The sequence below is a fragment of the Cydia splendana genome, chromosome 10 (assembly GCF_910591565.1).
Source record: "Cydia splendana chromosome 10, ilCydSple1.2, whole genome shotgun sequence".
NCBI lineage: Eukaryota > Metazoa > Arthropoda > Insecta > Lepidoptera > Tortricidae > Cydia > Cydia splendana.
In genome coordinates this window covers 20,126,631-20,152,606 of record NC_085969.1, presented here as the reverse complement: position 1 = coordinate 20,152,606, position 25,976 = coordinate 20,126,631, and the positions used below count along the sequence as shown (strand labels likewise).

Below are 25,976 nucleotides of genomic sequence, written 5' to 3'. Positions count from 1 at the left end.
CATAGACAATTTTGTCTATGCAAGTTTGCTCAGTTTGCTTCTGCACGCCATTTTGTAATTTTGAGCATGTTGACTTGTTCACGAAAATGATTATCCTAACGCTAGTTCTTAACTCTAGGAGTATAATTGATTAAGTATAGTTTAATTAGACAAAAGAAGCAATACAGCAAAATGGATATGCCAGAAGTGAAGGCGTTCAACGCGGAGGTATTTGCGGTGTTACATTGCGATATCGTAATGGTCCGTGGCATCTTTATAACTTGTGTATTTTCCTTGCAGTTATCCGGGTTGTACGACAACAAGCCTCCGATCTCGAAGGCAAAGATGAGTGCTATCACACGGGGTGCTATTAAGGCTATAAAGTTCTACAAGCACGTCGTACATAGTGTTGAAAAGTTCATTCAAAAGTGCAAACCAGAATATAAAGTGCCTGGTTTATACGTGATAGATTCGATAGTACGGCAGTCTCGACACCAATTCGGGCAGGATAAGGATGTGTTCGCGCCGCGGTTCGCGAAGAACATGCAGCAGACCTTCGCGAACCTGTTCAGATGCCCTCCTGAAAATAAGGTATGTGTCAAATATTGTAGGTTATGACTTGACTTATCACTTTTGACATTGTTGATTATGCTAGAAATTTGAGCTGATGGCCGAGTTGCCAATGCTCGTAATAAAATAAATTAAAAAAATGCTAGAAATCATAAAGTCAAAAGCTCCATGTAAAACCGTCATGAATTCATTTATATTTAATTGAAAGTTTTTCTATTTATGAGGATGTGGAGTACTAATTCCAATTAATGAGAATGCTACCGCCTACCTAATAATTTGTGAATAGAATAATTTAATAAAATAGTCTTAAGAGTATGGTCAGTTCCCCAACTTAAGTACCCAAGTTGCCATACTAATTGTATAGAAAAGTGGATACTTATGTTAGGGAACCGACTGCTAATGCAATAAAACTATCTTACTTAATACTTTATTAAAAATGTAATTTTTTAATTTAGTTTGATAGAATTTATGTGTTTGTCAGGAATTTTAAGAACAGGATTTAATTATCCTTTCCTCTCAATTCCAGGGTAACATCATCAGAGTGCTAAACCTGTGGCAGAAGAACAATGTGTTTGGTCCGGAGGTGATCCAGCCACTGATGGATATGGCAGATCCAAACCACCCGCTGCACCAGGAGATCCAGCAGCAACAGAATAACACTGCTAATGGTGAGCATGAAAACATAATTAAAATACTAGCGGCTCTGAAATGTGACTTGTAGAGGAGAAACCCAGACAAGAAATAATTTTTGCCCTCTATAAATTATTATTTATTATTTGTGAAGCAGGCAGGCAATTGAAATGACTGATAATGCCTGTATCCAGAGCCATCAACCGAGTTTTCAGTAATTGTAATGTGGTACATCCCACAATAAAAAAGGAAAAATATATTTATATTTAATTTTTGCCCTAGCTGCAACCTTCGCTTTCAGTCAATTATGATATATTTTACCATAATTTATCACTGTTTATCTGTATATGGTAAACATAATGGTTATGATTGGGTTAAACCTCAAATGTAATTATGTAAACCCTCATCAATGGTCATATTGTGCTTATAACATCAAAATTTAACAATGAAAAGTATTATTTTCACTTTTTCAGGGAGTAGTCTAACCCTGAATACCAGCCACAACTCTGACAAGAAGATATCCCCAGTGCCGGCTCCGCTACACACTCCTCCAGATAACTCTCCTATGGGTGATTCAGTGAGTTTGATCAGCATACATTTGAATTCTGTTAGGGCTCATAATTATTGTCGATAATATGAAATTTACTCTTATTTTTAAAAACGACTTGCAATTTCGATGACTGGAACTGAATTGCTGTTGAAATTTTATATATTTATAACATTGACAGTAGAGGGTTACTCTTTGCTTGAATTTTGAGCATTTTCAAATTTTTGTATTAGTTTTAGATGAGTCCATTGCCACCTACAGCGTTTGGTGTAAGAAAAGAAAATTTGAAATAGGGACGGATTGTCAAAGTAAATTATGTAGCTTACTGTCGAGTAGATGGCGTTAATTTCAATATTTAATAAATTAATTAGGGATGTACCGACTAGTCGCCGACTAGTCGGGAAAGCCGACTATCCGGCCACATTTGTAGTCGGCGACTAGTTGGCAAAAATGGCCGATTAGTCGGCACTTTATTAGTATTGCAAAATTCAGAGACTTAGACAGGGCACGTTGCTCGTAAAGGCGCTGACCACAGGGGATAGGTTCTTAACTGGCGACTACGTAAGGGAAATAGAGCCTTGGAAATACCTCCTACAAGCTGTACTGACGGTCTGCTCCGGATAGCAAAATAAAAGAAAGACAGATATTGAACGAGGATTCTTGTGATAGGTCTTTGAACCTGTAGAGAACACCTTTTAGCCAAGCTAATATGATGAATAGCACAACCAAAGGAGCAAAACTATTGTTTTTCACCTGAACTTATACGAAACAAATGATCTGACTGACTAGCCGACTAATCAGTCATTCGAGCGCCGATTAGTCGGCTAGTCGGCCAAATCAATAGTCGGTACATCACCAAAATTAACACATATCAGTGAAACAATAAGGATCAAAGTCAAATGGCGTTCTAACAATTTTAATTTCTGTCGAAAGATGACAGTAAATGTACTGTGGCTACATAATTTACCATGACAGTAATTCTCTATATACTCTATTCTCTTTGGTGTAGGGCACATAGCACACAATCTTCTTCTCCCTTGTCTCTAAGAGTCTATAAAAGAACATTTTCTTAGTTCCAGGACCAACCGTCAGGCAACCAAGGCGTCAAGTTCAATCGCAAGCTCCTCTCCAACGACTTTGAGTACGAGAGTGATGACGACGGTGGGCACGAAATGCACACCTCGCACACGACGCACGGCTCACACGCCACGCATGCGTCGCATGCAACACATGCCCAGCCGCAGCAGACCGCTGAGACGTTGCCGTTGGGGAGGTATGCCAGCTTTTATGAAGTTTATTTAACCCTTTGAATGCCACGGCTATCGTGCGCGGCGCGTCGTGAAACTTGTCGGATCAGGCGTGGCTCACTCCGCGATTTCGTCGCTTTGCTACAGGTAGCTAAAAGTACATCCGTTCCACACCAATTTTGGTGGCTAGCCATAAGCTGCGCGTGGCGCTGTCGCCACCTAGCGGCCATATCTGTGCTGATCGTAACAGACGCGTTTTGTTAGAGAGTGAGTCTTCTGTACCTAGTACTATTATTTATTCTGTGTCGGAATGCACGAAGGTGGATATTGGGCTGTAGCCGCGCGCGTCAGTTGACGTTTTTGGCGGTCAAAATGCTAATTTCCCTGCACATTATAAATAAAACAGTATGAGTACTGAAAGCCAGCTTGGACTAGGGAAGCGCGGGAGAGAGAGCACTGGAAGGTTTTAGAGGAGGCCTATGTCAGTGGACAAGCTAGAAATAATTAAAAAATAGAGGAAATAAAATAAAACATGTAACTACACATAATATCTAGCAATAAAGGCTATCTTTATCTTTATGAGTACTGAATGTGTAAATTGGTTTTTGTTCTTACTGAATTTTGCACTTGATTGTTCTTTCAAGTGTTACTGTGGTATTTCCAAATGCATTTTGATGACCGGTCTGGCCTAGTGGGTAGTGACCCTGCCAGTGAAGCCGATGGTCCTGGGTTTGAGTCCCGGTAAGGACATTTATTTGTGTGATGAACACAAATATTAGTTCCTGAGTCATGGGTGTTTTCTATGTAAGTATGTATATCGTCGCGTAGCACCCATGGTACAAGTTTGCGTAGTTTGGGGCTAGGCTGATCTGTGTAGAGGGGCCCACTGATTAACAGTCCACCGGACGGTATCGGCCTGTCAGTTATTCGGAACTGTCAAAATATTGTTCTAACTGACAGGCCGATACCGTCCGGCGGAATCAGTAGGCCCCTTAAGATGTCTCCTAATATTTATTATTATTATTTATAGATTGTGCAGTTAATTATATCTCTCTAATACACCATTGTGTTGTTGCAGTATACTGACGAATCCTGAGATAATGCGGCAGCTGCAGAGCCTCCAGGCGCAAATGCAACTCATGACTGGAATGTCTGGAATGCAGATACCTGTAAGATTTTTTTTAGGGTTCCGTACCCAAAGGGTAAAAACGGGTCCCTATTACTAAGACTCCACTCTCCGTCTCTCTATCACCAGGCTGTATCTCATGAACCGTGATGGCTAGACAGTTTAAACTTTCACAGATGATGTATTTCTGTTGCCGCTATAAAAAAAACTGTAGTGGATATTTACTTGTGTAATTCAGCTCAACTTAATTTGAATATTTTCATGTTCTTAAATATTCTACATTTCCTATTTTCCCATGCTAACTTAATTTCTTATTTTTCAGAATTTAATGCCAATGATGACAGAACTACAGCAGAATCAAAATCAACCATTTTTGGTGAGTATGTATACAAAAAATGAATACTTTTTTTAGTTAACTATAGTGTTTTGTAATTTTCAGAATATCTATTAGAAAACAAATTGGTTTCGAATTGGTTTCTTTGGGGCTTGGGTATTTATAAAATAATAGCTTGTGCCCGCGACATCGTCTGCGTCGAATGATGATGATGATGATTGATAAAAACTATCCTATCTCCTTCCCTGGGCATCAAACTATCTCCATACTAAATTACATCTAAATCGGTTTAGTGGCTACTCGTCAAAAGGTAACAGACAGACTTAAATATACCCTAGATGAAGCAAATATCACTATTTGTATTGAAACCAAGCGTGCCGACTTTTTACGACCTACTGTGACGTCACAGCCGCAATTTAGTGATGGGAAATCCTAACCGATTCCAAGACATCAATGCCCCTCTGCCCCGCTACGATTCAACTGTCTTGCTCATACTCATAGATTTTATATCTGCGGTCTCGCTTGCTCACTCCCCGCTCCCCTGCGAACGACGCCAAAAATCAAAAATCGATTATTAATTGACATGAATGACATCGATTTTCTGACAGATGAATGATAAAGACAGACCAATGATAAAAACAGACGAATTACCTACTTCCCAACTTATCCCTTCAATGAAACTGGTATTTTTAAAATCTATGACTGGATCATGTGGAAAACAAAAGTATTGAAAGTTTTTTTAACACAATAGAAATTTATAACCCTACTAAACGTATAGGCAGATATATAATAGTATGTGGTTAAATTACCCTTCCTTTTAAAAGTGTCGTGTAAAATTAGCACATGATTTTTTTTATCAATAACAACTACTAATAGTTTTTTTGAATAGTTAATATCATTCATATGTCCGATATCGATTAAAATCGATTATTAGAAACGATCGGTAGACCGAACAACACTAGTCGCTAAATTTGACAGACGAATGATAAATGGGCTGTACCACGAAGTCGTAGCTATGCGCGACAGTATCGCTGTTCCGATATTCATCGACTCTTTAACACACAATGTCAGATCAAACGCTCAAAGCAAACGCGCAATGTAATGTAAACATAGTTTTGTAACGTTAATCTGTAGTTACTTAGGTACATTATTGGAAACACAACCTAGAATACTTAAAAAAATTGTTTAAAATGAATTCACGCATAATATCATTCTAAAATTACTTACCTGTGATAGGAAATATGTCCTTGCCCTTGGGTGCTTGCAATGTTTGGGCTGTTGCAGTTAATTATCACGCAACGAGGCATTTTTTATTTTTTTACGGACTATCGGCTGCAACAACTGACGTGCGTGGACTGTCAATAGCGACGGCCAACCTCGACGCTTGGTCAGAGTTCGGACACGCGAAGTAGATGCATTTGCGTCATCTAGGGTATATTCAAGTCTGTGGTAACGGACTTACTTTGAAATATAAGATATAGTAGAGTTTCTTTTCCTAATCAAGTCATATTTAAAATTTTAACATATTTTGGCCATTTCTCCATATGACCTACAAAATCTTCCACCGAGTTACGAAAAAGTATGGAATTTTCGTAAATCTACGGTAATTTCCATACATTTTTGTGTCCCAAAATTGGATTTCGCCGAACAGAATAAAAAACTTCAAACCTACCAAAATTTGACTGAATCTGCAAAAAAAAAAATTGGTTCAATCACAAATTGAATTTCAATTTTTTACGAATAATAATAACTAATAACTGTTTTTTTTTCAGAACAAAGAACAGCAGAAACAGAACGAGTCCAAAGATGACATGGTGGAGTCTGACATCGAGTTTGTAGAGACTGGGCCACAGGTTATAGAAATACCAGACGCCAATGACTCCAGGTCAGTTTATGTAGAAATTAGACGAATCTATGTCATTAAAAAAAAAAGAGACAGCAAGGCCCAGTTGTACCAACCACATTTGACAGACTGATTAACGTCAAACAGCAGGGAAGTATGAAATTTTCCATACAAATAAATTTAGACGGTTTGGTGCAACCAACTCTAAAAATTTTTATGTATGGAAAGTTTCATAGTAAAGCGCCGGGGCGCGAGGGCTAACGTTGATCAGTCTGCCAAATGTGGTTGGTGCAACTGGCCCTAAGAGTTTCGTAATGATTTAGGGCCAGTTGCACTAACCACATTTGACGGACTGATCAACGTCAGCCGGCGCGCCCCGGCGCTTTACTGTGAAAGTTTAACGATTTTTTTCGAAATTTAGCGAACTCTTTAATGATACGAACAGTTTGGTGCAACCGACCCTTAGGGCCAGTTGCACCAACCACATTTGACAGACTGATCAACGTCAGCCGGCGCCCCCCGGCGCTTTACTATGAAACTTTTCTCAAAAATGGACGGCAAAGTCGACTTTGCCGTTTAAAAAATAGGTTGCGAAGCGCGTAGTTTATGGTCAGTCAAAAATTAAAAAGTTAAAAACATTGCAGTCTCGATTTTGGGACTGCAATGTTGCATACAAATTCCATTATTTGTCGAGTTCCAAACTTTTTAAAAGTTGAAATGGCCATATCAAATGAAGGCACAGGCCCATTAAACAGCCAAACAGATGATTAGTACCGCGACTATTTAGCTGTCTCAAATAGGTTGGCGTATTTTCGGCAGAAAAATACACTTCTATTTTTTTATTAAAAAAATAAAAAGGCGGCAAAGCTAATTTTTTCAATTGTTTCTACTTTTTTCTGTGAAAATATATACGTAAGAAAGTTGCTTTTGTAAAATATTTCTATGATATTTATATTTCTTGCACCATTTTTGAGAAAAGCACTATATATGACTCGGCTGGAAGGCTACTTGCTGGCTTCGGATTCAATTAAACGGACTCCCAAGGTCGTCCGTTTAAAACGAATCCTCAGCCTGCAAGTAGCTACTTCCGAGCCTCGACAATAATGTACTATTCCATACATAAATATTTAGCGAACTCTTTAACGATACGAACAGTTTGGAGCAACCGACCCTTAATCTGTGATTGTGTTTGTGACAGGAGTCCGTCCCCGCGCCGGCGACACCGCTCGCGCTCTCGCTCCCGCGGCCGGCGCCGGCGCAGTCGGTCTCGCTCGCGCTCGAGTCGCTCGCCACGGCGGAGGCGGGACAAGGACCGGGAACGGGACAGGTGAGACAAGGACAGAAATTACTGCTCCTGCCAAACCCTCCAACTTGCACGGTCTCTAATGGTATAGCCGAATATATTTTTCATTTCTCATATTCTGAAAGAGGGTCATTGTTGTTCTAAAAGGTGTGAAAATGATACGTTTCTACACTAGAGCATTTTAGGTTCTAAGTACGTAGTAATTTTTTTTTTACGATAAGCAATTGAAATTTGGTAATAAATAGATTTGATATACAATTTCCATTCTGATATTTAACTCCCCATTCCATAAATAACGATACTTTTGCCTAAATTGATAATTGAAAGTACCCTCAAAAAATACTATAAAAATTTATACTTAGTCATGTTATCATTTAAAAAAAACACATGCTTTTTACTTTCCTCGTATTCTAAATGAAAATAGAGTGTTTAAGTCGGGTGAAAGGCATCATTTCAGCCTCGGGCTATTGGCGCTCTCACTGCGTTCGAGCGCCAAGCTACCTCGGCAGAAATGAGTGCCTTTCATCCCTTGGTTAACAATCTTACTATTTTTATAAAAAAACTGTTTCTGCACTTCTACTTCGAAATCGACCTTGTCGGTGCTAAGAACAAATTTCGCATTATTATATTTATTATGGATAAGAATAAATAAATATACTTATTTTCAGAGATCGGGATCGTGAAAGAGATAGAAATAAAGATAATAAGAGTCACAAAGAAAGGGAAGCTGACAAGGAGAAACAGAGGGAACGAGAGAAGAAAGGGTTACCACCAATTAAGAAAGAGAATCTGAGTGGTAAGTTATCTTATTTAACACATTCAGTACCAAAAACCCGACTATCGGGTATTTTATGATTTCGTTCCCAGGCCAGACGACCCGATAGTCGGGATCGTGGTACTACAGCTTTATATGACGAAATTGTTGTGGCCTGGCGCGGATGTCTTGTTTGCCTGGTTGGCAATGAGTGTGTTAATATGTTTTAACTAGAGATGCACCGGATATTCGGTTACTATCCGGTATCCGGCCTATCCGGCCATTATTTTAATATCCGGCTGGGTACAGGATAGTGACCTACTATCCGGCCGGATACCGGATAGTAACATTGCTTGATTTCGGAGTAAACAAAATTGGATTTAAGAAACAGTCACGGTCATAAGTCATAATTACTCACAATCCGGCCACAATTGTTATTAAATTGTTATTGGTATTGTTAGAAAACAATTATGTTTTCTTACAATTTTGATATGGATCGCAAATTCGGTGTTCCATGTTGTAAACTGTTTGAATAATACGCTTTGTGCGTCTGTTTACCAAAGGTTTGCTTGCGTTAATCTTGCGAGTAGGTCTCGCTAGGAAATTCTACGTCCCTACAGAGGTCAAGCTTCTTTGCGCGGTAAATTTTCGTCGAGGCGGCTCATTTCTTGTGGGTATTTTCTATCTGGACGCACATTAACACGGAATTATCGTTACAGTATGCAGCACAACACTGTGGGTGGGCCACTTATCCAAGCTCGCTACACAAGAGGAACTCTCGGACCTGTTCGGCGCCATTGGAGGCGTTGTCTCCATAGATGTGGTCGCGCCGCGCGGCTGTGCCTTCGTGGTTATGGAGAGGCGTCGCGATGCCCACAAAGCATTAACTACCCTCAATAAACATAAGCTGCACTCTAAAGAAATTGCTGTGAGTTATATTTTATAACAATTATAAGTTATTAAAAGGGAGGACACAGCAAAAAAAAACCATTAACAAGATAATGATTTGACTTAACTTAATAAGTAGTAGCGGTTCACAATGTTCCAAATACACCTATGTTCCAAATTTCATTCAAATATTTGACATACGGAGACAGGGCGGACACGCCATACATCAAAAATCATTTGCGTTTATATGTGTGCGCGGCACATCTGTACATGCGTCATTGTGTATGTGTGGGTAAGTCGCTTTACTGAGAGGACGCCGGAAGTCCGCCAGATTCATGTCGCGGCCAGTCGCGGGGCGAGGCAATGCGAGTCGGGGCGGGGCGGGGCGTGGCCGTTCTGTATGATAATACTATTACTTATTCGAAACCATGATATCGTCAGTTAGGCTATCTTTCTTCATTCTTCTGTTTATTACTTGCCCCCAAATGCTAGCAATAGTTTTAGATTAAAAGCTTCAAGTTACCTTTATTCTATTCCACTTTAAGGGTCGGTGTTGCACCAAACCGTCTGTCACCGTTAAAACGTTCGCTATTTTTTTTTGTATGGAAATTTTCATACTTCGCTGCTGTTTGACGTTAATCAGTCTGTTAAATGTGGTCGGTGCAACTGGGCCTAAGACAACCGGGTGTATCTATCATCCGTTGTTTTCCAGGTGGCTTGGGCGCCCGGCAAGGGCGTGAAGGGCCGCGAGTGGAAGGACTACTGGGAGGCCGAGCTCGGCGTGTCCTACCTGCCGTGGGCCGCGCTGCACCAGCGCTGGGTGCTCGGCGCGCTGTCGCTCGATGCCCTGGAGGATGGCGGCGCCGTGGACGAGGAGACGCTACCGCCGTGGCTGCCGCCCAGGGTAAGTGGCCCATTACAGTGGCAGGGTCGCCATGTAACGCGGAAACGTTAACCCGCCAAAGCCGTCAAGTGACGCGCGCGCCTACAGCCCGATATCAACCTTCGTGTATTTCGATCAGGTTCACAATGATGCGCCGCGAACGATAGGCGTGGCGTTCAAAAAGTTAATTGAAACAAACATCAATTTAAATTTCCACCCCAAAGGAGCATGCGTAAACTAGGAACCTGGTTAGCGTAAACACAGTCGAGTACAAGCGTTTAATTTAACCTCTGATGCATATTTGCTTGCAGGGGTTTTAAGTTTGCCATCCAATAAACGACGACGAAGATTTTAAATTTAGATTTATACAAATACATTATATATAAATTCGTAAACACAAACACAGAAGAAATAATTACACCAAAAGGACAAACATAGGAAGGAGAAAGTGGCAGATTTTATTTTTATTATCATTAACGGGGCAATATTGCCTCCACGACACTCAATGGCTTCAATCACACTCTGCAACGCGCACAATTTGTTCCTCGCAGCATTATATTGCCATGAATTAATATTGTATTTTGTCCACAGATTCTACCCAAGACCCTAATGGACGGCATGGTTGGCATGATGCCCATGGGCATCCCCGGCGCGGCCGGCATGCCCCCCATGCCCAATGCCATGCCCAACGCGATGCCCAATCCGTTGCAAAATGCCATGCCTAACGCGATGCAAAATGCCATGCCTAACGCGATGCAGAATGCCATGCCCAATGCAATGCAGAATGCCATGCCCAATGCAATGCCTGGTGCAATGCCAGGCATGTCGGCGTTGCAATTACCACCACCTGGGTATGTTATTAAATGTATTGAAGGCATTTTTGTAATGAAGCTGAATGACATGTTTCATATTGAGTATATGTTTGAGAACAGTATATTAAAAGATCCGGAGTGTAGGAATTAATGTTTTGATTGATTTTTCTATTTTAATAATAACTCTGATTTATTCAAAAAAATATGAAAGTGGAGATTTTTTTCAAAATATAGTACATATTTGTAACATAGGGAATCACATCTCAAAAAATCTCCGATGTGAGAATTAATGCAGATTTCTCACACATTTTTAACTGTACTGACCCGACTAATAGGGCTGTACACTATACGGCGCCATCTACTTATTTAAAAAAAAAGTTCAAAATAGATTGTGGAATTATATGAAAAAAAAATATACGTATGTAAACCAGGTACAAGGGGGTCTCAGGAGGAGCGTCGTATTGTTAGATATATGTCTGTGCAGGAGCTAATAGGGTAATTAACTGAATTTAAAATAAATTATTTTACGCCTTACTCTTGTAAAGCACCAGAAGATTAATAGAGAAACGTAGACAGCAGTTATTTTTAAAGACAATTTATGTTTTATAACCCATATAAAACTATAAAGAGTAGGTAATTTAATCGTGACGTCACATGCTAGTGTTTCATATAAACCATAGTAGCAGAATCGTTTTGACAGTTCGAAAAAATAAACTGATTTGACTAGTAGCAGGCGTGGCTCACTCCGCGATTTAGTCGCTTTGCAACAGGTAGCTAAAAGTACATCCGTTCCACACCAATTTTGGTGGCTAGCGTTACAGAGTGAGTCTTCTGTACTTAGTACTATTATTTATTCTGTGCTAGTAGTCAAATACCTTATTGATAGATGTTTTGCTTCGCAGGATGGGCCCGGGTCTTCCCCCTGGTATGCCGCCGGGCATGCCCCCCGGCTTGCGACCGCCGAACATGCCACAGCAAGTCCCTGGTTAGTACATATTTAATACTACATCTACATTATATTAAATGAAACATACAAAGTTTTTATGTTCCTGCATTACGTTAAACACCCGTACCATGGGACACTGACAGTGTTAAAACTGATATATACGCTAACGTCTACATAATTTACATTATATACATCTCGCTCGCACTAATATGCGAGTACGAGCGAGATCCATAGAAAGTTACGTTCTCGATAGCGTTTATATGTCAGTGCCAAACTGGTGGTAGCCACACTAAATGGATAATGATGAAAATTGGATAATTTGAAAAAGAATAGTGAATTTTTTTTTGGGTTACTATCAAAATTACCTTATCGCTAAACGACCATTTCAGCTAGATGACATAAAAGTAAAATACACAGTCAGCATAGAGTCAATTCAGCTGGACGACATGAAAGTAGAATAGTCAGTCAGCAAAGAGTCAATTTAGCTGGATGGCTAAGAATTAGAATGACTAAGTAGCTAAACGTCTGGAAATATAAATACTCCGTATGATTAGAATACCTAATAAGCCGAAAGTAAAATTATTTGATTGACGTGAACCATGAAGTTATATTGTTTAAACTGGAGCGAGTTGTCAGTTTTTTTGCCATACTAATTTGAACCTTATCAGCGAGACAGAATGTTGTTCGTACCAGACTAGAGAAAACGGTCCACATGAGATAGAAAAACCCGAGCCCTGTGTCTCACTCGCACATGTTGCCAATGTTAAAAAGATACTGTATACATTCTACCATTTTGGTAGAAATTATATCAATATACTACTGAATTCATTACCTTCTTATACTATTTTAGTGCTATATTCCAATTACAGTTCTGATATCTTTTAAGTAATTTGTTAATTATTATGATGTTAATATTATTAACTGATTAAGCCAAGCATGTGCGCAACAAAAAAAACAGTAAATTGAATATGGTAGAAATTGTAGTAACTTTGAATATTAATTGGTATCCCCAACTTGATGACGATTAGGGTGACTATGATGTCGGTACGATTTGGATCGGTCTTACAAAATTGTTATTTCATACTTAATGTAAAAATAACTTTACCTAAATAGTATACTAATAAATAAATAAAGATATACTTATTTCGGCATGTTTAATTATTCGGTTCACGTAATGAGAGCTACATAATTGCCAAAAATTAAATCCGAAGTCCTTGGACATTACAGACTCATATTTATACATAATATTTAATTACTGGAACGTTAATTCTAACTATGTATATATATGTAATCGATTCTATATAGGTTGGGCCGACATTTCCGTCAGTATACAAAAGCGGCAAATTTGAAAATGTTGTTCCAATTACAGATCTACGATGACGCTTACCCTTAAAGAATAGCTAAAGTATGCAAAAGGGAAGTACATCACGTATATGAACACACCATGAGTATGATATTGATAGTGATAGGTATTTTGTTAAATTATGAATTATGAAGAGCATTAATAGTGTAGAATGCCGGTTTACACAGTTAAATGTAAGTTTTTATTTCGTCGTGTGCTAATATTTTATCATTTTAGTCAATAATCAAGATAATTTCGTGTAAAAACATAAATTGTTACGCTACGCTAGGGCTTGACAAAATGACTAGTATCGATAACCAGTGGGCATAGTAATAATATAAATTTATTTGCGTTGCAAGTGTTGAAAGTAGGAATTAAATTCGCAACGAGTGGTGATAAATTAAAACACGACCGAAGGCAGCGTTTTTAATCGATACGATTTGCGAATTACCAAGTACAACTACAACGTTTTACCCGACCCTGGATATCTGTCTCGCTCTCTCTTATAGCTGTCTTTGATAGAAATAAATAGAAATAGAAAATATTTATTTGGCGTACAAAAACATACCTACATTACGGTAAGTACAACATAAAGTTCACAATACAGTAAACATACACCAAATAGGATGCCGCTCAGCATAAGCAGTGTCTGTAAGACACTACGCTGGTTTTCACCCAATACGTACGATGGACGTACGGTGGACCACCTTCCTCACAATCAAGCATGATCGCATTGATCGCGATCCAATACGCCCATCCCATCTGTAACAGCTTTTATAACGACTAAAAGCTTTATAACGACTAAATGAAGTAAGGTTGTGTGAAGCGTTTTACAGAAGAGAAAAAAACTATATCCATCTCTTTTCTGGGGCAATTATACTAGCATAGGGAAAATACAGTATGATTCTCTGTGATTATGCACGAATGAGAAAAGATCTCGGCCAAACTATACATTCCATCTTATGCTAATATCCCACATTCATATGACTTATGGTCACCCTAATTAGAAAGAGATGGAGGGCTCAGGTTTGACCTCTCATGTGGACACACTTTTTGGCCAGTGTACACTATCCAGTTTACTCTCTACGTCCGTGACGTGAACACAACGAGTTAGTAGCAAAACGTCTGGAAATGTAATGTGTCAATGTGTTTACAATACAAAGTATGCGCGGGAAGGTTTTAATTATCAAGTGTCATATCAAAATCAAGACGTTTTGCTAACGATTCGTTTGGCGTTTATTCCATTTAGTAAAAATGTCATTACACTATACAGACTACTTAGCGTTTATGTCTATTAAGTAATAAAGATATTCGAAGATAAAGGATTTTTGCTGCTAGGTCATTTTAAATTGTAACATTCTAAGATCCAGACGTTTTGCTAAAGAGGCATTTAGCATTCATGTCTATGTTGTCACAAAGACATAACACAATCCTGACATTTCTGCTATATTGTCCTTTAGCGATAAGGTACATTTTGATAGTAACCCATTTTTTTTCATGGAATTCATTGCATCCATCCATTAATATGTAGTAGAACCCTCAGACCAGAGATCTCGGACCTTCAGTCCGTATCTGCCAGTTGCCATACGATTAAATAAATATGTAGTAGCTTATTAAAGATGAGTATATATTTGGCAGGTATGCAGCCTGAAGCGGGTATGCCGCCGACCAGCGCACTCTTGAGGTTCCCTGGTATGCCGCCGCAGCCCATACAATCCATGCCATCTATGCCACAGCCGGGTCAGTATAAACTTCATAAATGTGACGGTTTCGAGAAAAAGGTACCACTTTGTCGCTTACCATAAGGACGAAATGTGCTTGTATCTTTATACGAATAACCTGTCAGAGAATCTCTATGGCAAGCGAAAGTATGGTACCTTTTTCTTGAAAACGACACAAATGTTTGCTTTTACTGAAGATTCGTGAGCTGACAGCCAAAACTCATTAATATCATAAACAAAACCAAACCATTATGTTTAATTATGTTTTTGCACTTAGTGACATCTGGTTGTCATCTGACATTGATAAAGGGGTCTGGTTCCTAACCAGATACTCCGGCTTTCATCGATATTGTCTGTAAATTTCGATATTTAGTTTGTCAAAGCCATTTCCGTCAGTAGAAAAGAGCGGCAAATTTAAAAAACTGGTCAAATGCGAGTCGGACTCGCGTACGAAGTGTTCCGTACCATTACGCAAAAAACGGCAAAAAATATCACGTTTGTTGTATGGGAACCCCACTTAAATGTTTTGTTATTTTTTTGTTATAGCGGCTACAGAAATGCATCATCTGTGAAAATGTCTACTGTCTAGATATAACTGGAGTCTGTTTGTCACCAGGCTGTATCATGAGCAGACATAGGAATCCGCGGGGCAAATTGTGAATTAAGACTTTATGTTTGTGCACTTATGGTACTAATTACCATGTCTGATCATGAGATACAGACAGACGGACAGCGGAGTCTTAGTAATAGGTTCCCGTTTTTACCCTTCGGGTACGGAACCCTAAAAGTGGAGGCGCGAAGGGTTATCGTCACATAGACAATTTTAATTTGTCGCCTTTTTCTAGTGACAAAGTTTGACAGGCTATAGTTTGTAATGTGATGTGGCAGGCATGGCGGCGCTGCCGGGCTTCCTGGGCGGGCTGCTGGCCGTGGGCGGGCTGGTGGGCGGCGTGCCGCTGCACCACGCGCCGCCGCAGCATCCACAGATGCAGGTTACTACTAACATCTCCTAGTTATCTTATTATTCACAAGTCAACTACTAGTTTTTACAAGCATTTTATTAACTTGCAATGTACAGTGGCGTTTAAAAGTGCATGGATAGATGTCGACCGTAATGCCTTAATATTACAGTTGAAACATCTCCATGCACTTTTGAACGCCAGAGTACCTCTGCATCTATCTATGTATGTTTGTAAGGGTCAAATCTTGTAAGTTAAATTTGACCCATTTCCCGGTTTCCGATGAAGATGAAAATTTGCATACATATGTAAGTCGGGTGACAAATTGACAATGCAATGTTATGGTACCATCGAACTGATCTGATGATGGAGACAGGAGGTGGCCATAGGAACTCGGTGATAAAACAATGTAACCTAACTGTGTTTGGGGTTTTTAGAATTGTCTTGATGAATATTAATTGTCTGTGGAAAGAAAAATACAGTCAGTGATAAAAGCTTGTACCAAAAATGAAATTTTTGCCCAAAACTTATTAATAATTAAGTCAGAATTTAGTAATCTTTTGATCTGGAGTAGTTCAAGTGTTCATATTCTCTGAGTAAATGATATTTGTAATAAACTTACTAATGTTTTTTTTTTTTTTGTGTTTATCTAATAATTATCTGGTGCTTTATTTCATGCACATGCATTCTTCATGCATACTTACTAATTATATAATATATCCATGTGCAGCAAAGGGTGTCGGAGGTGACGAGAACTGACGACGCGATGGACCTGGACACAGAGGAGCATAACGAAGAAGTGCCCAGTGAACAACCCCCACCACTATCAGACCAGGTGAGTTACTGGCCAGTTATTTATTCAAAATTATTGCACAAATACAATAATAATGTACAGACGGCGGACATAATTCCTAATGGCATTCCGTACCAGTTAACATCAGGGTAAACAGAGACGTGTAAAAACGATGCAATGTAAAAAGAAAAATATTTTTATACGTGATACATATGTGGCTGCCCAAGATATTTTTATTAGTATAGTATCACATTTTTGTATCAATTTTGTACTGAAATGGCAGACGGTGGAAGAATTGGAACAATTGAACTGTCATTTTAGGTGTGAAAGTGTCATTTTCTATTTAATCAAGGCAATAATAACGAGCTCTAACTCAAGACCCCCCCCCCCCCTAATTTGAAATGACGTAATTTATGAATAGCCCCTAAGTAGTTAAAAAAAACTTTAAATATATTCACAATTAGTAAGAAAATATGTGTCACTTTCAATTTATTATAATTGCGTATACCTTCCTATCATACTTTGAAATCATTGTTATAAACGGTATTATTGTAAACTTCTAATAATATATTCCTTTGCCCAACAGCTCCAAGCTCTACTTTCAAAACCACCGCCCGGTTTCAACTCCTCCGAACCTCCCCCCACATTCAACCTCTCCGAGCCTCCCCCCACAGCGCCCAACACGGAAGACAAACAGGACGACAAGCGGGACCGGGACCGCCGGGATCGCGACCGGGATCGCCGAGACCGAGGGGACCGGGACCGGAGGGACCGGGATCGGGGCAATAGGGACAGGGAAAGAGGCGGGCGGGATCGAGATAGGTAAGTTAATATTGGTTACCGCTAGTTTGCGTGATAATTTATTTATTTATATTTCACCTCTCTGTATGTCCCGGAATCGAGGACATTTAACCAATTCGATAGTTAATTATATGGGAGGAGCGAACAAAAAAGCCGGCATTTACCAAGAACATTTACTGACAACTGATGGAAAACAAAATGTAAAAACAATAATAATAAATGACAAAAAGACAAAAGGTATAAAAAATATATAAAACCTTATTAGTCCTCGACACTGTAATAATCTATTGTCTTAGTATTACACGGCGTAATGTAATGTAGAATGAAATATTTTTTATAGTCCATCAGTGAGCCAAGGTGTACTGATGAGTGATGACTGCATAAGAAATAAGGGACAAAAAACCTGAAAATGTATAATCAACCCTGTCAACAGGGACCGAGGCGATCGTGACCGCGACCGTGACCGTGAGCGCGGCGGGCGGGACCGGCGCGACCGCGACCGGGACCGGGACCGCGAGAACCGGGACCGGTTTAACGCGCCGAGGGATAATAATAATAGGTGAGTTACAGTAATGAAACCGTTTGTAGAGATATCGTGACCGGGACTGGGACCACGACAACCGGGACCGGTTTAATGCGCCGATGGATAACAATAATAGGTGACTTGCTAGTGACTTTCTCTCTACAGAAGCGCGACAAGCTGATATAGGAAATGTTGCCAAATATTTGCTGTAATTATTGGCTACATTACTGAACTGAAACCTCTCAACATTAACCCTTTTCCGGGCCGCACCAAACTACAAGGTTTTCCCAGAAAATTCAAATATATTAAAATTAATGCAGCTTTGATGATTCATTTTATGACAAGTCACTTTTCCCGAAAGTCAAATCGAATATGAACCTTATATCGAACTCCTAAAGTTGAAATTATTTTGGCGCGTATGTGGTCGTTAGGTGCCCTATCCCTGGAAAAGGGTTAAAAACAATTCAAGTCAATTTTTCTATCGCGATTTCTGGGTTAGTCCAATAGTGAAAGTTGCAGTATGACATATTATTACCCCGTAAATTATTGCAGGTGACTAAATTTACACCCTGTATTTATGATGCCTGCAGTAAATGCCATTGTGCGAGCAGAACAGCGATATAAATATGCGCGTGCGATGGAGAAAGGAACAGCCGGGTCAATGTACGAAATTGTGCTTAGTTTCCCTTACTTTATTTGAATTTATGAATTGAATTTAATGATTTTTTTTTATAACGACGCCCTTCGACTTAGCCTATGATTGATCACTGCAGTATGATGAATCTTATACCTTTAAACGAGAAATTCTTGTATATTTATTTATTTATTTATATATGTATTTATTTCGGGGATCTCGGAAACTGCTCTAACGATTTCGATAAAATTTGCTATATGGGGGCAAGAAGTTGATCTTGCTAGGTCTTAGATAGATAGATTTTTATTGGTATTAATCATATACTGTCGGTTACATACTTAGCCATTATTAATTACAAAACGATTATAAATTTAGATTCACATGTCAATAATTTAAATTCGCATAACTATAAATTGATAATGTCAACAATTCTATAATTCAACTTCATTAAGAAATTAATAACAATAACATAAGATATAATTCAATATACAAATTACAATACAATTACACAAATTATCTATTCTAAACAACCATGGGGATTTATTAGTGACATTAATTTTCCAGGAACTCATTTACCGAGTAGTAGGCCATATTAGTGCAATAAATTTTGAGCTTACGAACAAAGGCACAATCTGTCGTAACTGCTTCGATTGGTTCAGGTATTTTATTATATATTTTAGCACCCATTACACCGAGAGACTTACCGGTTTTTTTGGGAACACGCGCATTTCGAGTTTTTATATGTTTTCCGAGCAAATCTCGGTCTCCCAGATATTGAATATAATGTACCATCACCCACACTGTTAACTGTACATCGGTCGTCCTTATGCCTTATGTAATAACCACCGATGTACAGTTAAGAGTGTTGCTGTGTTGTATGTCGTAGAGAAGGAAGCCGGTCCAAGTCCCCGCGCGAGGGAGGGGCGGGAGGGGAAAAGTCGCTGCAAGAACGGCTGTGGGAGATGGCCAATGGCAAACGCGACGAGTTTCCGCAGCCGCAACAACAGGATAACATGGGTAACTAGTTTTTATTTATATTTTTGGCCGGTACTGTATATTTATCTTGTTTTTGTAAACCATGTATTTTTTGTGCAGGTCTAGAAGAAAACAGGGTTGACCGGCCGCCTCTGGATCGAATGCCACGGCCAGTAATGGACGGTGGTGAGTTTGGATTTGTTTTTGTACCGTACTGTACATACATTTTTACGTTGGTACATCGAGCTGCAAAATTCATAAAGTGTCCATGCACTTTTGCAGCTAGGTGTACACTTGGTACTGATTAGATTTTACGGTTGATGTAATGTTCAATTAATTTATGTTTTCATATACGACGATTAAGCATCGAAATATAGGTCTCGCATTTTGAAAAGAGGCAAATACATATAATGGAACTTCAGATGGTTAAAAAAGTAGATACTGAGATTGATTACAACTAATGTTAAAATGGCATATTGTTGTTTAGTCTCTTTTTATTATGCAGTACCTACTTCTTTATACTGCAAAACCAGCTCGGTAGATACTTTTCTGTGTATGCTTCTGCTATTACCGGTTAATGCCGGTTTGGTGATTTTAGTAACCATATTTTACAAACAAAAACCAGTCCCTAAATTACAATTGATATCAAAGACTGGAACCGGAACGCGTCTTACTAAAGGTAAAAAAACTTACGAAACGTAAAATAATAAACGGAAGGTTCAAATTTCATTGAACCGCGAGACGCGCTCCAACCAATATTTTGATGTGAGTCGTTCATAACACGAATATCGTGTGCGCAGAGGGCGACGCGGCCGACGACTGGCGCCACCCCGCGGGACCGCACGCGCCGCCCTTCAGGCCGGGTAAACACTCATACACACATGAATAGTCGAATACAGCACGAGATTGGAGATATTTTTTCTGAGAAACTTCCAGCGGTAGTATAATGGGCGTTTTTATCCACGTAGAGCTATAGTCGCTTTTTAGCGTCGCGATGACTAAAGATAGGCAATGTCATTATTACTGTGTCACGACGATAATCACGACCACCATATCCGCTTCAGTCGATTTTGTAGACTCGAAAAAAATTACAGCATTTTTTCAAGTTTCCAAGTACACAAATTCTCTCACTCATAGGTGTTTTTTGATGTCATCCACTAGATTAGCTAGACTATCAGTTCTTAGAGAATTTTGGGGTGTAATGAATTGATCATACATTCGATTTAAATGAGTTCCGAAAGGGAGGTGTTACATTTTGGTGCCGTGACCAGGATTTTTCAGTAGCTAAACTTTTTTAATTGATAAAAAGGGATTTCAGACCGGTATAATGCATGAAAACAAAGCAAAGGTCCTTTTTATTGCGCAAATTAATAGAATTAGAGATTTCATCCTTTTGTTTATTAGAACTATCTCCAAGATCGCCCTATCTCGTTGTTTCTAAGACCAAACAACACAAACAACAACAACAAAACAACAACATCAACATGTCTTACAATTTCTGATTCCTCGCCGCACTATTTGGTTCAATCAATTTCTATACACACACTTACAAAACATAGTAGGATGACTTATTTATTGGCCACTCTTAGCAATAAGACTTAAATTGCATTGTTTCTTTCTGCCTTACTATGGAGTGGCCTATTACTATAGCAGTCACCCTATATAAGGCAAATCTGACCGGGGCCAAGACAAATCAGACACGCCACTAATACACACTAACAAAACGAACTTAAACCCTCGTTTTAGTTATAGACAAAAATATGCTTACACATACAAGACTTGAGCATCTCATTTTCTCCTTGAACGAAATGCAATTACAATGGGGTTATAATTGAAAATTACTAGGCACAGATAAACATATCTTCCCTACTTTGTTGTGCTAAATGTATGTACCGTACATAACTACATCCGAAAGTTAGTACCGGTGGTAGTTTCTGACATTTATCATTGTATTATGCTTTGTGTTGTAATATGCTTAAATTTAAGAACTTAAACTTTCAGAATTAGTCTAATATCCGGAAGTGAACCAGTTTCTAAATATATTCAATCTTAAAGTCTCGAAAGGAGTTCCTGAAAAAGTTATCTATGAATGCATTTTCGCTACACATTTAGTTGTTTCCCTCCCTTACATTAAATTAGACTCGAGCCTAATTGTCGCTAAATGGTTTTCAGATCCGAGAATGCGAGGGCCCCGACAGCCTGTAAGAGGTATGATACAGCTTTATTAATACCTATACACTCTACTTATGTCTGATACCACTCTAATAAAGATCCTTTTACCTCTGACCTACCATTAGAAATTAATTACGAATACAATAATTGATAAGACGTGGTGGCGTCAGGAGTTGATTGGGTAAATGTTACTTCGTGCAGTTTGTTACTACTGGTCAATAAACCTCACGGCTTTACAAACTTGCCGTGTTCCTCACAATCGTACTTAACTTTTCAGGTCCATGGATGGAGGGCGGTCCGGGCGGACCTGGAGGCCCTCCGGGTCAGGGTCCGCCGTTCGGTCCGCGGTACAACGGCCTGGGGCCCCCGCCCGGCTTCCCCGGCCCCGGCCCCGGCCCGCGCTTCGAGCGCCCGCCCTTCAACCGCATGCCCTTCGACGGCCCCGCTCGGCCCCCGTTCGACGGCGGCCGGCCTCCGTTCGACGGCCCGAGACCCCTGTTCGACGGCCCGAGACCCCCGTTCGACGGCCCGCGCCCGCCGTTTGACGGCCCGAGGTTCGACGGCCCCCGGCCGCTATTTGATGGCCCCCGGCCGCCATTTGATGGCCCGCGCCCGCCCTTCGACGGTAACAGGCCGCCTTTCGACGGCCCGAGGCCACCTTTCGACGGTCCGCGCCCGTTCGACGGCCCGCATCCATTCGATGGCCCGTTCGACGGCGAGCCTCCATTTGACGGTCCGCCGGAATTCTTCAACAACAGACGCTTCGAGGACCGAGAGTTCAACGACCGGGGCTGGAACGGGGACCGCGAGCGCGGCGATCGCGACTGGAACGAGCGCAGAAACGACTGGGACGACCGCCGGCGGGACCGGTTCCGGGACAAGGACCACGAGGACAGGTTCGACAGGAACAGGAACGACAGGAGGAGGAACATTGACGACAGGAACGATCGCGACCGGGACCGTAGTGACCGTGACCGCAGTGACCGTGACAAGAGTGACCGCGACCGGCCTAAGAGGGAGGAGCGCTCGCGTGCCGATCGGCAGAAAGACAGGAAATCTAGATGGGGCGCCGCGGAAGAATTAAAGGAGGGTGAAACTTCTACGGAGGCTGCGGAGGCTCCTAAAGACACAGACGCCCCTAAAGATGTTGGCACGGAGCAACCTGAACAAATGGACATTTGTTCTAATCAGGAACAAAATGTGGAAACTAAAGAACCAGCAAGGAATCAAAGAGTTGAAGCTAGAGAACCAGAGTGTGAGTCTGCGCCAATGGAAACCGAAAGTACAATAGATACCCATGAGGAGAGAGAACGACCAGTAGAAATAGAGACAAAGCAATATGAGGAAGCCCCTGAGTCTCAAAGCTTTGATGATAGTCATCAAGCATCTGGACCTGCAAACAAGGAAGAGACTCGAGAAAGTTATGAAGAAAGGGTAGAAGCTCCAATGGAGGAACCGAGAGAAGAAACGAGGAAAATTGAAGAAACGGCACCAGTGAGCGAAGCTACAGAAACGCCAGACTTATATGACGCAAATGACGCAGTAGACACTAGCTTCTCAATAGCACCAGAACAGAAAGAAACAGAGAACAGAATAGAATCTACCGAGACAGAGAATAGAATAGAGTCTACAGAAGAGTCGAAAAGTGAGGACATTTTCGAGCCAGCTAAAGGAGAGCCTTGACAGCGCCGCAGATGGAAATCGGGATATTTCCAGTGGAACTGATTCGGGGGACGTGGCGGATTTTCCGACTATGGTGTAACCGTCTTATTTGGTAAGAATTTCAGAACTTACTGTGACTTGTAGATATTGAAATTTGATTTCGGAATGGTGATATTTTAGTTTCAATTGTAATTCGATTCGTTTTTGTTATAAAATAACGGTAATTGTTTAGCCATATTTATTCAGTAATGAGAAAATATCTGCATAAATATCTTGAAAATGTTGAGGTTCGATTTTTTATCAAATAAGATGTAAATTCAAAGCCAGAATAATTTTCAAATTTGATTGATCGTTGACGAATAGACTGATTAATGAAATACCTCTCTCGTGAACGTTAAATGCAAGACAAGTACAAATTATTGATTGTAAAATCGAATCTGTGGCGGTAGAAGCAGATTTGACGCGCTTTATACTCTTCCTGAAGTAAATTTACAGCTAAATAATATATTGGTGGCGCTCTTAAGCAAAAGGAACTGTTTTTATCGGTTAGACAACGACAATGTCTTTTATTGAATTTCAAAATTGATATAATGGTATATTTTGCCTGAGTACACGTTTTATACCATAGTCGGAATGCGCTTACAGTGTAATTAAAGGCATATTATAGCGAACCGAAAAAGGCAAGATAAAGTATCAGCTTCGAGTTAATTTCAAAGAGATATGGATATTTTACCTTGTTTTTTTGCGAAGACGGGCCGATAGAAACCATATGACGCCAAAGATTTTAATTTTATATTTACACCTTGTTGAAATATACGTGCCTTATTGGTGACTTGATGTTTGCTTTCCACGGCGGCGGAGCGGCGCGCACGCCCGGCCGCTCAAGTAGAGCGCCCGGGACAGGTAATACGCACCGAGCACCTATGTGAACACACCTTTACATATACACCGTATGAGTATTGCAACATGACTGTATATAATTTTAGGGTCTCATAAAGTTGATAGATAAATAAAAATATGGTAGGGTCCCGTCAAAAAGTTGACTTCATGGCGAGCCGATTTCGATGCATCATAGGTCGGTCCTTATCTTTTCTAACACTTCAGAGTTTAAAACTGTTATGGTTTTATCTATTTCGAACGTGTTTTTTTTATTTTCGAACCTACTGACTGCCAAAATGTTTACGTGTTAAAATATGTTTAAAAGAAAGTTTTAAGATTCGTATTGTGTAAATCGTAAATAGTCACATACTATTTTGGGTAAAATAAATTGTCAATTAAATACAATTAATTTTGTAGAATTAATTCCATGCATACTCAAAATAATAGCTATTACAGGAATGGAATGTTGTGTGCAATAAAATATACAGAAAAAAGTTTGATAAAATACTTGTCATGTTGCAATGTTTCTTGTATTATGAAACTCTCGCGAAACTTTTGAAAGTTAATCACTAACACATTCGTACTCGGTGAGCGTTATTTTTATCACTATGTATTTATGCCGAAATGGAATATAACTGACCCTTTTCAATTATTACCAAAATTAAAAATCTAATCTAAAATATTTTTTTTTTTTCATAATTTAAAATTCCATTACGGTATAACAAGTTTGATATCGCTAGCAATGTGTGCAAAATGCCTCCGAAGCGCCACGTCACCCGAATCGGCCACGGAAAATCAAGAACGAAGATAAACGACATTTACACGGATGTCGTGCGACAGTCGTCAGCGGGTCGTCGGTCGGTCGCCATTGCGACGTTTGAAATAAACCGTTTTATATTTAATGATTTGTAATGTAGGATGATACTTAACGTTTTTTCAGATGCGGAATAGCTTTTTTACACAGTCAATGTGGATCGTTTTGCATTGTCAATGTTATACAATTGTGGAACTATTGTATTCTAAAAAATGACTTGGGCGCTGCATAACAAGCGACCGTCGTATTTTTGTTGTTCATTTCATCTTTTATATTTGTGGTGGATTGTAATTATAATGAAATTATATGAATCGATTAGGACCCGAATAGGTATATAATTCGTTGAAACACTTGTAATCAGTGCGTAAGTTGCTGGTACTTAAACATTTCATGTTGTAGAAGACCGAAGTGTTCTCAAAATATTGGTGAAGGAATAGTCTATATGGAAACAAGAATGCATTTTTATAACAAATTTTATTACGATTCAAATACATTATATACGATAGTTATATCTATACTAACACGGATTTGTAAATTTATAGGAAATTAACGATATCCATCACTATTTTAGCGTAGGGGTAGATTAAATTTTGACATTCAAAAATGTTAGGCACCTTGTGCTGTATGTATTCTTATTGTCTATATGTATCATATTTATTTTACATTTTCAGGGGCGTTGTCCTTAGGTACATTTGTTATTTTACTTCGTTTCTTTCATAATTATTCAAAATACATTAGGTATGTTATAATTTTAAGCCCTCTTATGTAGATAAGCATTAAATTAAATGCATGCTTAAATGTTTGTCATCTTGTGCTTCAATAAAAACTAATAAAATGTC

The 25,976-nt window shown here is 39.6% G+C and overlaps 1 protein-coding gene across 2 annotated transcripts; it reads left to right on the top strand.

Annotated features, from left to right (window-relative positions):
* The first annotated feature begins 25 nt into the window (after positions 1-25).
* On the top strand, positions 26-25,976 carry LOC134794431 (SR-related and CTD-associated factor 4). 2 transcript variants are annotated; one of them, XM_063766243.1, is made up of 24 exons: positions 26-207; positions 280-570; positions 1,076-1,217; positions 1,653-1,756; positions 2,800-2,999; positions 4,052-4,142; positions 4,422-4,475; positions 6,206-6,318; positions 7,475-7,603; positions 8,248-8,375; positions 9,053-9,261; positions 9,934-10,125; positions 10,696-10,955; positions 11,819-11,901; positions 14,843-14,944; positions 15,814-15,917; positions 16,615-16,719; positions 17,264-17,499; positions 17,912-18,037; positions 19,522-19,652; positions 19,731-19,796; positions 20,411-20,473; positions 21,783-21,818; positions 22,060-25,976. In XM_063766243.1, the coding sequence occupies exons 1-24, from the start codon at positions 172-174 to the stop codon at positions 23,463-23,465; spliced, it is 4,407 nt and encodes a 1,468-aa protein (XP_063622313.1). In that variant the 5' UTR covers positions 26-171; the 3' UTR covers positions 23,466-25,976. The 2 variants fall into 2 exon arrangements, with proteins under 2 accessions (XP_063622313.1, XP_063622314.1); XM_063766244.1 differs by lacking the exon at positions 20,411-20,473.